The 13851-nt window shown below is 42.6% G+C and overlaps 1 protein-coding gene across 10 annotated transcripts in view; it reads right to left on the bottom strand.

Moving 5' to 3' along the window:
- kmt2ca (lysine (K)-specific methyltransferase 2Ca) overlaps positions 1–13851 on the bottom strand; it is a 469037-nt gene that overhangs the window by 319486 nt on the left and 135700 nt on the right. For all 10 annotated transcript variants that reach the window (XM_073054925.1, XM_073054927.1, XM_073054926.1 and 7 more), the window contains one exon: positions 11023–11105. In XM_073054925.1, the coding sequence (XP_072911026.1) occupies positions 11023–11105 (83 nt within the window). The remainder of the gene's footprint in view (positions 1–11022; positions 11106–13851) is intronic.

The following is a 13851-nucleotide window of genomic DNA, read 5'->3' as shown; positions in this document are numbered from 1 at the left end:
TTGTGAAATCGATATTCATGACATCAGTTTAAAGGCTACCCAAATGGAATACAAAGTGTTGTTCCTCCAACCTAAGTGTGACCTCATCACGGCAGTGAAGGAGGCCATGGATGTACATATCAGAATGGGAATAGGAAGTGGAACTAAAATGGGTGGTCAATGGGGGATCTCACGTTTCCTGGTAAGTGCTTGGTGAAGCGGTCTCCTTATCTATGTCGGGTCTCACTGATATACTGGAGGCCACAACAGGAGCACCGAACACAGTATATGACCCAACAGACTCACAGGTGAAGTGTCACCTCACCTAGAAGTCGTACATTTTCTTTATCTTCACATTATGCTGCTTGACCCACTGAGTTCCTTCATCAAATTGTTTTCTGCCTTCCTAAAAAAAATCACTTTTGTATATTGAGGAATGGCTTTAGAATGTAGCCAGGGAACCCTTTGTCACCCTGTGATTATTCACATCAATTCCATCACTACAACCCAATAAATATGGAGACATAAAGCTGCCATTGTTGGAAATCTGATTCAACACACAAAGTTCTGGGGAAACCCAGTGGGTCAAGCAGCATCTGTGGAAGAAAATACAGCATTCTAACTGGTTGCATCCTGCCCGGCATGGAGGCTCCAACACACAAAATCCAAAGAGGCTACAACGGGTTGTAGACTCAACCAGCCCCACTGTGGGCACAACCCTCCCCGCTATTGAGAACATCTCAAAAGGTGCTGAGAAGATGGTGAATACATCATTATTGATGCTCAGCATCTGGGACGAGCACTCGTCTCATTACTACCATCAGATAGGAGGAAAAGGAGCCTGAGACCCAACACAGTGTTTTAGGAATAGCTTCTCTTCTGTGATCAAATTTCTAATGGTCTTTTACACCATTTATTTGCAATTTATGCCATTTTTATGTCTTACACCATACTATCACAAAACAGTAAATTTCCTGACATAAGTCAGTGATAATGAGCCAGATTCTAAACAGTCAACGTTAGAGGCAGAGACCTTTGATCAGGACTGAAAAGGAAGAGGACAGGAGCCAGAATAAAAGAGAAAGGGAAGGAGCTGGCAGATGATAGGTGAATCAAGGAAGGCAGAAGGATTGGGGGGGCAGGGGATAGAAAAGGAAATAATGTGAGAAGCTGTGATGATAAGTGGAGAAGGCGAAGGGCTGAAGAAGGAGGTATTTGATAGGAGAGGACAGTAGATCAGGAATAAAAGGAAAACAGGGAACTAGAGAGAGAGGAAGGTAAAGGTGATAGGCAAGTCATGAGGGCAGAGGAGGTAAAGAAAAGGGGTAATGGAATAGGGATTTTTTTCTTACCCCTTCATTCATAAGTTTCTAACTTCTCCTCCCCCCCCCACCACCCCTTTTAAAACCTAGCTCTTATTAACTGTTCTAATGTTTCCAACCCCAGCTCCTAGTAATTTGTGGCTCAAGATATTTTATTATACCCGAGATTTATAATAAACACAAGATGCCCCAGTGATGCAGAAATGTCGAGACTGAGAACAAGATCCAACTCATTTATAATGCCATTTGCTCAGTTCGATAGAATGATCTTCTCTACAACTGCTCAATTAGCTGAATCTCTCCCTCCTTGGATAAAAGTGCCCCCCCCCCACAAAACTTATTAGCGTTTTCAGAAGAAGAGAATATCAAAGAGAAACCATGTAAATGGATTACTGACACTGCTACTTGGATTCCAATGAATGGGAAAACACTGTAGCATGATGCTCATCACTTTACTAGCAAGCGAAGAAACAAATCGATAGGCAAAAAAAATCCTCTCACACATTGATACAGCATTTGGCCTTTTTTTTCCAAATTAATCATTTTTGGGGCACTGTCAGTAATGCCATTGACTACACAATACAAAATACCTGAGAGAAGAGGATATGATCTACTTTCCCGAAGAGCTGAAGACACTCCCACAATACTATTGGTTATTCAAACCTAAGACCTCATCTACCTCTCATACCTAATAAAGTGGATACTGAGCGTACGCTCATGGTCTTCAGCTGTTGTAGCACATCACTTCATGGTTTGTTGTGTTAGGTGTTCAGAATGACTCTTCTGCACACCACTGTTTAGACTCATGGTTATTTAAGTTACTATCTCCATCCTGTCGGCTTGAACCAGTCTGCCTATTCTCCTCTGACCTCTTATTAACAAAGCATTTCAGCCACATCATTCTCTGTAAACTCTAGAGACTGTTGTGCCTGAAAATCCATGGTCAAGGTCACTTAGATCATATTTCTTCCCCATTAAGGTATTTGGTCTGAACAACTGAACCTTTTGACCATATCTGCATCCTTTTATGCTTTTTAGTTGCTGCCACATGATTGGATAATTAGAAATGTGCATTATTGAGCACATGTTCAAGTGTACTTAATAAAGTAGCTACAGAATATATACCTGGCATGATTTCCAGTTCCCTTAATAACTTGGCATTTTCACAATATTGGTAGTTTGAACAGGGCACAACTGCGCAAGCGCGTGAAGGTCGGCCTCTGAGATCAGCGGGAGAGTTTAAAAAGCGAGCAGATTAACGGAGTGGGCGACGGAGCAGTGGAAGGCTTTGGCTCGAGGGGCTTTGGTGAGCAGAGGCTGAGGACGAGCTTGCTCCAAGTGAGATAAGGCCAGGTAAGCTCCTTTAATAACTCTAATTAACTTAGAAGTAGGTAATGGAGGCAGCAGTTAGGGCAGTCGAGTGCTCCGTTTACAGTATGTGGGAAGACAGGACGAACACAATTGTCCCTGATGACTACACCTACAAAAGGTGCATTCAGCTGCAGCTCCTGACAAACCAAGTTAGGGAAGTGGAGCTGGAGCTGGATGAACTTCGGATCATTCGGGAGGCAAAGGCAGAAATAAACAGGAGTTACAGGAAGATAGTCACCCCTAAGAGTCAGGAGACAGGTAGCTGGGTGACTGTCAGGAGAGGGAAGGGGATTAGACAGAATAAGCAGAGCACCCCTGTGGCCGTTCCCATCAATAATAAGTATACCGTTTTGGATACTGTTGGTGGGGACGACCTACCAGGGACAAGTTGCAGTGGTTGCATCTCTGGCACTGAGACTGGACCATCAGCTCAGAAAGAAAGGAGGGAAAAGAGGAGAGCAGTAGTCATAGGGGATCTGATAGTTAGAGGGACAGATAGGAGGTTCTGTGGAAGAGATCGAGAATCCCGGATTTGTCTGTTGCCTCCCTGGTGCCAGGGTCCGCGATATCTCGAATCTAGTTCTCAGTATTCTCAAGAGGAAGGGTGAGCAGCCAGATGTCGTGGTCCATGTAGGGACCAATGACGTGGATAGGAAGAAGGAGGAGGTCCTACAAAGAGAATTTAGGGAATTAGATGCAAAGTTGAAGGACAGGACCTCCAGGGTTGCAATCTCAGGATTGCTACCCGTGCCACGTGCTGGTGAGGCCAGAAATAGGAAGATAATGCAGCTAAATACATGGCTAAGGAGTTGGTGCAAGAGGGAGGGCTTCATGTTTCTGGACAATTGTGCCTTGTTCCAGGGAAAGTGGGACCTGTTCCGACGGAGCAGGCTGCATCTGAACTGGAGGGGGACTAACATCCTTGCGGGAAGGTTTGCTAGTGCTGCTCTGGGGGAGGGGGGGGGGTTCAAACTAGATTTTCAGGGGGAGGGACACCAGAGTGTTAGAGCAGATAGTGAGGTGGAGGAGGATAAAGGTCATGCGAGAGCTGCAAGTATAGTGCATGGAGTAAAGCCAGATCTAGCATATAAAGAGGTTTTGAGGAAAGAGAAACAGAATAAAGGGCATAAAAGTAGTAAGGTAGAAAGGCAAAATGCGTGTACTTCAATGCAAGAAGCATCAGGAATAAAGGTGATGAACTGAAAGCTTGGAAACATACATGGAATTATGATGTAATGGCCATTACAGAAACTTGGCTGGCAACAGGGCAGGAATGGATTCTCAATATTCCTGGATTTCAGTGCTTTAAAAGGGATGGAGGGGGAAGGGGAGGAGGGGTGGCATTACTGGTCAGGGATGCTATTACAGCTACAGAAAGGGTGGGTAATGTAGCAGGATCCTCTTTTGAGTCAGTATGGGTAGAAGTCAGGAACAGGAAGGGAGCAGTTACTCTACTGGGAGTATTCTATAGGCCCCCTGGTAGCAGCAGAGTTACCGAGGAGCAGATTGGGAGGCAGATTTTGGAAAGGTGCAAAAATAGCAGGGTTGTTATCATGGGTGACTTTAACTTCCCTAATATTGATTGTCACGTGATTAGTTCCAATGGTTTAGACGGGGCAGAGTTTCTCAAGTGCATCCAGGAAGGATTCCTGTCACAGTATGTTGAAAGGCTGACTAGGGGGAATGCCATACTAGATCTAGTATTAGATAACGAACCGGGTCAGGTCACAGATCTCTCAGTGGGTGAGCATCTGGGGGACAGCGACCACTGCTCCCTGGCCTTTAACATCATCATGGAAAAGGATACAATCAGAGAGGACAGGAAATTTTTAAATTGGGGAAGGGCAAATTATGAGGCTATAAGGCTAGAACTTGCGGATGTGAATTGGGATGATGTTTTTGCAGGGAAATTTACTATGGACATGTGGTTGATGTTTAGGGATAAATTTGTCTCGGTGAGGAAGATAAAGAATGGTAGGTGAAGGAATCATGGGTGACAAGTGAGGTGGAGAATCTAGTCAGATGGAAGAAGGCAGCATAAGTAAGGTTTAGGAAGCAAGGATCAGATGAGTCTATTGAGGAATATAGGGTAGCAAGAAAGGAGCTTAAGAAGAGGCTGAGGAGAGCAAGAAGGGGGCATGAGAAGGCCTTGGCGAGTAGGGTAAAGGAAAACCCCAAGGCATTCTTCAATTATGTGAAGAACAAAAGGTTGACAAGAGTGAAGATAGGACTGATTAGAGATAAAGGTGGGAAGATGCGCCTGGAGGCTGTGCAAGCGAGCGAGGTCCTCAATGAATACTTCTCTTCGGTATTTACCAATGAGAGGGAACTTGATGATGGTGAGGACGATATGAGTGAGGTTGATGTTCTGGAGCATGTTGATATTAAGGGAGAAGAGGTGTTGGAGTTGTTAAAATACATAAGGACGGATAAATCCCCGGGGCCAAATGGAATATTCCCCGGGCTGCTCTATGAGGCGAGGGATTGCTGAGCCTCTGGCTAAGATCTTAATGTCCTCGTTGTGCATGGGAATGGTACTGGAGGATTTGAGGGAGACGAATGTTGTCTCCTTGTTCAAAAATGGTAGTAGGGATAGACTGGGTAATTACAGACCAGTGAACCTTACGTCTGTGGTGGGAAAGCTGTTGGAAAAGATTCTTAGAGATAGAATCTATGGGCATTTAGAGAATCATAGTCTGATCAGGGACAGTCAACATGGCTTTGTGAAGGGCAAATCGTGTCTAACAAGCCTGATAGTTCTTTGAGGAGGTGACCAGGCATATAGATGAGGGTAGTGCAGTGGATGTGATCTACATGGATTTTAGTAAGGCATTTGACAAGATTCCACACGGTAGGCTTATTCAGAAAGTCAGAAGGCATGGGATCCAGGGAAGTTTGGCCAGGTGGATTCAGAATTGGCTTGCCTGCAGAAAGCAGAGGGTCGTGGTGGAGGGAGTACATTTGGATTGGAGGGTTGTGACTAGTGGTGTCCCACAAGGATCGGTTCTGGGACCTCTACTTTTCGTGATTTTTATTAATGACCTGGATGTGGGGGTAGAAGGGTGGGTTGGCAAGTTTGCAGACAACACAAAGGTTGGTGGTGTTGTGGATAGTGTAGAGGATTGTTGAAGATTGCAGAGAGACATTGATAGGATGCAGAAGTGGGCTGAGAAGTGGCAGATGGAGTTCAACCTGGAGAAGTGTGAGGTGGTACACTTTGGAAGGACAAACTCCAAGGCAGAGTACAAAGTAAATGGCAGGATACTTGGTAGTGTAGAGGAGCAGAGGGATCTGGGGGTACGTGTCCACAGATCCCTGAAAGTTGCCTCACAGGTAGATAGAGTAGTTAAGAAAGCTTATGGAGTGTTAGCTTTCGTAAGTCAAGGAATAATGATGCAGCTCTATAAAACTCTGGTTAGGCCACACTTGGAGTACTGTGTACAGTTCTGGTAGCCTCACTGTAGGAAGGATGTGGAAGCACTGGAAAGGATACAGAGGAGATTTACCAGGATGCTGCCTGGTTTAGAGTATGCACTATGATCAGAGATTAAGGGAGCTAGGGCTTTACTCTCTGGAGAGGAGGAGGATGAGAGGAGACATGATAGAGGTATACAAGATATTAAGAGGAATAGAGTGGACAACCAGCACCTCTTCCCCAGGGCACCACTGCTCAATACAAGAGGACTTGGCTTTAAGGTAAGGGATGGAAAGTTCAAGGGGGATATTAGAGGAAGGTTTTTTTACTCAGGTTGGTGCGTGGAATGTCCTGCCTGAGTCAGTGATGGAGGCAGATACACTAGTGAAATTTAAGAGACTACTCGACATGTATATGGAGTAATTTAAGGTGGAGTGTTACATGGGAGGCTGGGTTTAAGGGTCAGCACAAGACTGTGGGGCGAATGGCCTGTACTGTGCTGTATTGTTTTTTGTTCTTTGATACATACATTTCCATATGAATTAGCATTGAAAGTCTTGCAGATCTAAAATTGCAAGTTAGTCTTTGACAACCAATAGAGAGTCCTGAGGAATGGTGCAAAGTATGAAGGCCAAAAGAGGGCCAGATTGTTTCTTCAAATTATCTTGAATACTATAGCAGCAGAACCCAAATGGAGATGAATTTAAATGAAACATCAACGAGGAAGAGAAATCAACAAGGCAACACTTACCCAAAACTTCAACTCTCAATTTAGACTTTTGTAACTCAAGACTATTTGATAGCTGTGACCAAGTATGGCAGTGAAGAAGCAATTTCAGAAATTTCATTTTTAATAAAAGAAGTTTTATTCCCAAGCTTTGCACTTGGGAACTGCCAAACTTGGCAGTCAGCCAATGAAAATTTGAGTCTATCCACAAGTTATTCTGCATACATAAAAGGACACGTAGCACAAAAATGCTAATGATTTCTTGAAAAATAATCTAAGAGCCAAAGAGCATTTAGCATTTTTAAGATCTTAGCTTTAATTATATTGGAAGTTCAATTCAAGACAGTTTCGTTTTCAGCTGTCTCTGGGGAATAAACTGTCATGATGGACTAATGGATTTTACATTTACTGTCATGTGAAAGATTCTGTACTTCTAAAAGAAACAAATACAAATGTAATACACCTTTCTTTGCAAATAAAAGGCAAAGCTATTTTTTACTATACAGCTTCACAATCTCCCTTGAACCTGTAGAGATGTCTGAATGAATTGCTCAAAACATTTCAACCTGTTTTTTTTTTGTTTGTCTGACAAAACCATCACAGGGGAGAAATCATAAGCCAAACATGTGCAGTATATTTAACAAAGAAAAGGACTAGCCAAACTCAAGCTTCTGACCAATGTTATTCAACCAACTAGCTCCAGACAGCTTCGACAGATGGAACAGATGCTCAGCAGAAACCTGGTCTGCACTTAGTCTCACCAACTCGGGGACCGTTTCAAGAGCACCAAATGCAATAATGGAGGATCTGTCCATGTGAATCTCTCTCTATCCTGGGGGGTGGCCCACTTTAGGTCTCCTGACAGTAGTCAGATAGATTTAGGGGCAGTTGTTATGTCCCCTACAGTTTATTTATATAGAGATACAGCACAGTAATGTGCATAGAGAGGAGAAGGACTGAGTGGGGAGAGACCAAGTACACAGGTGGTGACTATTTTACCAAACATTTGTGTTCTGTTCCACTGTGGTCACCTGAACCTTCTAGATGCAAACTCTTTATTCTCCTTTCCATTCCACAACACCTGCCTGTCCTCAGCCTCCACCAGTATCAGGATGAGGCCAAATGAAAATTTTAAGAAACAGCACCTCCATGTTTCCATCTGGATAGTCTACAATCCAAAGCATGAATATTGAATATGCTAATTTTAGGTAATCCGCTCAATTCAAGTTTATTGTCATCTTACAATATATGATCAAACAAAGCAATGATCCTCCAGACTATAATAGATATCTCACAGCATACAAAGCAAAATATTACAACAAATAAGTTAATAAAATACAATTCAAAATGCATATGAATTGCACAGCACAGGTAAACAGTACAGTAAATAGCAGCCTGTTTGTTAACCTAGTGATGATACCTTGGTGGTGGCAGGGTATTCATTAATCTCACAGCCTGAGGGAAGAAGCTGTTACCCAGTCTAACAGTCCTAGTCCTGATGCTCCTGTACCGCTTCCTGAGGGCAGTGGGTCAAAGAGATTGCGTGATGGGTGGAAGGAATCCTCAACAATGCTTAAAGCCCTTCATATACAATACTCCCAGTAAATGTCACAAATTCGTAGGGAGGAGAAACCTGATAATCCTCTCGGTGGATCATCTGTAGAATCTTGCAGTGCAAAGCCTTGCAGCTACATAATGATGCACCAGAAAGGATATTCTCAATGGTGCTCCTGCAGAAAGTTGTTAGTGCTGCTGTGCCTACTTGATCAACGAGGTGGTGTTGTGGGTCCAGGTTAGATCATCCTTTACATGCACACCCTATACCTTCTCTCACCTCCTCAGGTACTCGATTTGCCCTACACATGTCCAACACCCCGTAACCCTGATAACTCTGCTTCTTTCCCCTTCCCCGCATACCCATTTCTCCCCTAGGTCCCCGCCCCCACTGGTTCGATTTTTCCTTCCCATCATATTCCATCATCTGCAGCCCTTTGTTGCTCCCACATCACCTCTCAACTTCCATCTAAATTTCACTCTGCCCTCTTTCACCAATCTTATCCTGTATCCAACTATCGCTTGCCAGCTCCTGCTCTACCACTTTATACTTGGCTATCTCCCCTCTACTCTTCCGGTCCAGAGTGACCCACAACACCATTTCATTAGTCAAGAGGCACAGCAGATCCTTCATAGATACTGCCTGACTTGCAGAGTTCCTGTAGCAGCTGTTGCAGATTGATGACAATATTTAAGAGGCATAAAGACAATCACGTAAAAAAGGCAGGAAACAAAGGGATACAGATCACGGCCAGGCAGATGGGGTTGGTTAGATTAACATTATGGTCCACATGGATATGTGGGCTGCAGGACCTATTCCTATGCCATATTGCGCTGTGCTCCAAGTAGTATTTAAACCACATTGGACTAGTGTGCTTAAGTTCTGTACAAAACAATGGTACTTCCAAGGTTTCAATGTCAACATTATCAATCACAGCACAACTACACAACAAATTGAAATCTACAAAGAACTAAAAAACACATTGCTGCTCAGATGACCAGCCAGCAGTCAGTGAACTGTACAAACACCTTTAATATATTAAAATATTTGCAAGATATAATGTGGGTTCCTCATCAACTATGACCGAAGAATAAGGAACCGGCAACAAAATCCAAAGAATGCTTCATTAAAAGAAACAGAAAATTTTCCAGAAAGAATAAAGAATATTTACTAACTAATACTGGGGAAATTAACAGAATAAAAGGAGATAAACTTTCAAATTAGTTTGAGAAACATTCAAAATCAACCTGCCATCAAAAGAAATTTGAGATGGCAGTGGTGGGCACTCTCACTAATCTGCAGCACTGGCAACAATTCAACAAACGAGTTGGGAATTTCTGAACTTAGACCCAAAAATGATGAACGACAAGCATTATAGTTATTTTGGGCAGGAAATCAGTTTAATACATGAAAGACTGTATCACCACTTCCTGAACCAAATCACACTATTGTTACAAATGTGCCACAGCTCTGAGGGGCCGAAGGGTGCGGGGTAGCCCCCTCCTTTGTGAGAATCGCAAGATCACTATTAAGTCAGTTCAGGGGACACAGGAGATGAGAGAAAGACATGCAGAATCCACAAAAGGGTTGGAATGTGTCCTGGCCTCCGAAAGGCGGACCCATTGATACCGGCTATTGTCTCTTGGAGACGGACTTGTGTATTGCATCCTGCACGATGCATCGAAGCCCCTCCCCCCCCCACCCCGGCAATGAACCGAGGGGGAGGGTGGTTGAGGGATTGCATCATCCCAACCTGATCGACATCTGCGACCCTGTGAGTCAGGATAAAAAGAGGGTCTGGGGGAACAGCCCCTCAGACGCACCAGAAGAAACGCTAGCGATCCCGTAATAGCGAAAGCCGGTGTAAGGCCACGTGCGTCCGCTTCCATTTGCCCGGAATTGGTGGCCTTTGCCACGGAAAAACGTTTTTTAGCTAACAACGGGGAACTCAACTCCCAATGACTCTCGAAAGATTGACATCATAAAAGGAATGGGCAAGTTTTAACCCGTCTTTCTCTCCAACCAAAGGCTGCAGCCTACAGCTTGACTGAACTAAAGTGAATTTTATATTTCCATCGGACAATACATTATCCCCTAGACAATGATAGAGCTATTTCTTATTGATTATTATTATACCCACGCTTTTAGATTTAGTATTGACGACGTATATTATCTGTGTGTTTGCATTGATATTATTTTTGTGTATTTCTATCAATAAATACTGTTAAAAATAGTACCATCAGACTTCAACGGACCTCTCTATCTTTGCTGGTAAGTGACCCAGTTACGGGGTACGTAACACTATATTCCAATACAAATATTGTCCATTTCTCCATGACAATTTTAAATTGATAACTTATTCTTATCTAAAGCCTTTTCAGTTTAATCCAGCAAAATTTTAAAAGCCTCAAATAGCTCTTCTCTTTGTTTCCTCTGTTCCAAATCAGTCTTTTCTGAAGCATCTAATGGATTAGATAAGCTCAGAGGAAAGCATATTGCATAAAATGTTGCCCAAGAGTTGTTCTGGTAATGATTTAGAGCTTTTAATGTTGAAATTGCCACAATGATAGATTCTAAGCACAAAGTAAAGCACAATACAAAAGCTTAATATCTTCTCTGAAAGCTAAAGTAATAGCAGGATGTATTTTCTTACCTGTTTCCATTGCATTTTCTGTCGTCTCCAACCCATCCATACTGTCATCATCTTCAACAACCATCTTCCCCTTACTTCGAGACCTACAATCATAAAAAGGTGTCAGTGTTGTGAAGTTGAATGGATTCACCTTGCTCACCTTAGCTAATATAACCTCAGTTCATGCAGTCAATCAGACATCATCCTTTTTTTCTCCTCTTTCAACCACTATCTGCCCATCATCCACATATTTCCACTCATTCCACTCCCCAGAAAAGGAGGGGGGGGGGGTCCTTTTTTTGGTTGGCTGCCAGTGACTCAGGGGTCAGTTTTGGGATCACTGCTTTTCACATTGTTTGTCAATGACTTAGGTAATGGAATTAATGACTTTGCGAAAAAGTTTGAAGATGATACGAAGATAGAGGGGAGTGGTAGGTAATGTTGAGGAAACAATGTGGTTGTAGAGAGGATTTAGACAAATTGGAAGAATAGGCAAAAAAGTGTCAGATGGAACATAGTGTTGGGAAATGTATGATAACGTATTTGGTCAAAGGAACAAATGTGCAGATTATTATCTAAATGGAGGGAAATTTCAAAATATCAGAAGTGCAAGGGGACTTAGGAGTCCTTTGCAAGATTCTCAGAAGGCTAATCTAAAGGTTGAGTCTATGGTAAAGAATGCAATGTCATTCATTTCAAGGGGAACAGAATATAAAGGCAAGGAGACAATGTTGAAGCTTTATAAGACACTAGTCAGGCCACACTTGGAGTATTATCAACAGTTCTGGGCCCCTTATCTCAAAAAAGATGTGTTGTCATTGGAGAGAGTCCAGAGGTGGTTCACCAAGACAACTGCAGGAATGAAAGGGTTAACATGAGGAGAGTTTGGTAGCTATGGGCCTTGACTCACTGGAATTTAGAAGAATGCATGGGGATCTAGTTGAAACCTACGGAATGTTAAAAGGACTAAATAAGTCCTTTTAGAGTATGTTTCCTATAGTGGAGGTGTCCAGAGCTAGAGGGCACAGCCTCAAAATTGTGGAGCAACCCTTTAGAACAGAGGTAAGGAGGATTTTTTTTTAACCCAGAGTGTAGTGAATCTGTGGAATGCTCTATCACAGACAGCTGTGCAGGCCAAGACCATGGGTATATTTAAAGCAAAAACTGATAGTTCCCTATTTGGTCAGAGCATCAAAGGTTATGGCAAGAGGGCAGGTGTACGGAGTTAAGTGGGATCCAGGGTCAGCCACGATAGAATGGAAGAGAAAACTCAATGGACTGATTGGCCTAATTCTGCTCCTATATTTTATGGTCCTCCACTGTACCCATCTTTCCTCTCCACCTCCCTTACTTGATTCCATGCTCCATCTTCCTCTACTATCAGATTCTATATCTTAAGCCCTTTGTCAACTCCATCAATCACCTCCCAGCTTCTGATGGCATTTGCACTCTTCCACACTCCATCTTGTTTATCATCTCTCAACACTTGGATCCACCAATTGCTTGCTAGCTCTCAGCACAGATGAAGGGTCTGAACTCGAAACACTGCCTTTCCATTCCCCTCCATAGATGCTGCCTCATCTACTTAGTTCCTCCAGCATCTTTTTTTATACAGTCGGCCCTCCTTATCCATGGGTCCCGCATGCGCGGATTCAACCAACCACGAATCAGAAAAACCCGGAAATTCTCTCTCCAGCACTCATTGTTTGAACATGTACAGACTATTTTTTCTTGTAATTTTTCCCTAAACAATACAGTATAACAACTATTTACATAACATTTACATTGTATTAGGTATTATAAGTAATCTAGAGATGATTTAAAAGTACAGGTAGTCCCCAAGTTATGAACAAGTTCCGTTGCTGAGTCCGTCTTTAAGTCAGATTTGAAGTCTGAACAGGTACATCTGGTATTATGTAGCCTCAGTTAGTAAAACGTTTGTTTTAGTACATAGTATATATTTTACCTTTCTATGCATATAAAACACTTAAAAACATATGTATTTCAATAACTAAACCACTGCCTTGCTTAGTAATAATTGTAGCTTTCATCGCGGCAGGGCCTTTCAAATGCTCCATTAAAATTGTTCCGATCGTTGACCGACTATAGTCTAACACTTTTCCAATGACTGATGGCGTTTCACCACTTTCCAATCACTTTATTACTTACACTTTATTTTCAATCGTGATCATGATTATTTTTGTGAACAGAAACACTGCGGATTCAGAGCTGTGCCAGGTCCTAAAGTCCACCACACTGAAACAGGTTAAATAAGGTCCGGGGTTCCGCTGGGTCCTAAAGACCACCGCATTGAGACAGGTTAAATAAGGGACTTGAGCATCCGTGGTTTTTTAGTATCCACAGGGGATCCTGGAACCAATCCCCCGTGGATATGGAGAGCCAACTGTATATTATATTTTTCCTGGTATAATTTTGAGGAGAATACTAGCTTGCTATAGTAGTATTAAATAATAAGGAAAATATACTGTAGGAAAAAGCTACTTGCAACTTTTTAAAGCATTTTTGGAAATTTCAATTTTTCCTTCTTTCTCCGTCTAGAGCAGGGGCTCCCAACAATTTTATGCCATGGACCCCTATCGTGAATCCAGCAGTGTTCCACAGTCCAAAGTTGTACCAGTTGGTAGGTTAGAATTAAATTGGGTATTGCTGGGTGACACGGATCGATGGACCAGAAGGGCCTATTCAGCACCCCATCTCAATAAGTAAAATAGTTCTGTATTTCACTTAAATGCATAATTTGTAATAAATAGTATATACAACAGGACAGTCAATATAACATAGAAATACAATTGTATCAGGATTAATCAGTCTGATGGCCTGGTGGAAAAA

Source organism: Hemitrygon akajei, chromosome 8 (genome assembly GCF_048418815.1).
Source record: "Hemitrygon akajei chromosome 8, sHemAka1.3, whole genome shotgun sequence".
Taxonomy (NCBI): domain Eukaryota; kingdom Metazoa; phylum Chordata; class Chondrichthyes; order Myliobatiformes; family Dasyatidae; genus Hemitrygon; species Hemitrygon akajei.
Note: the sequence above shows the minus strand (reverse complement) of the source record. Positions and strands in the feature narration are given on the sequence as shown.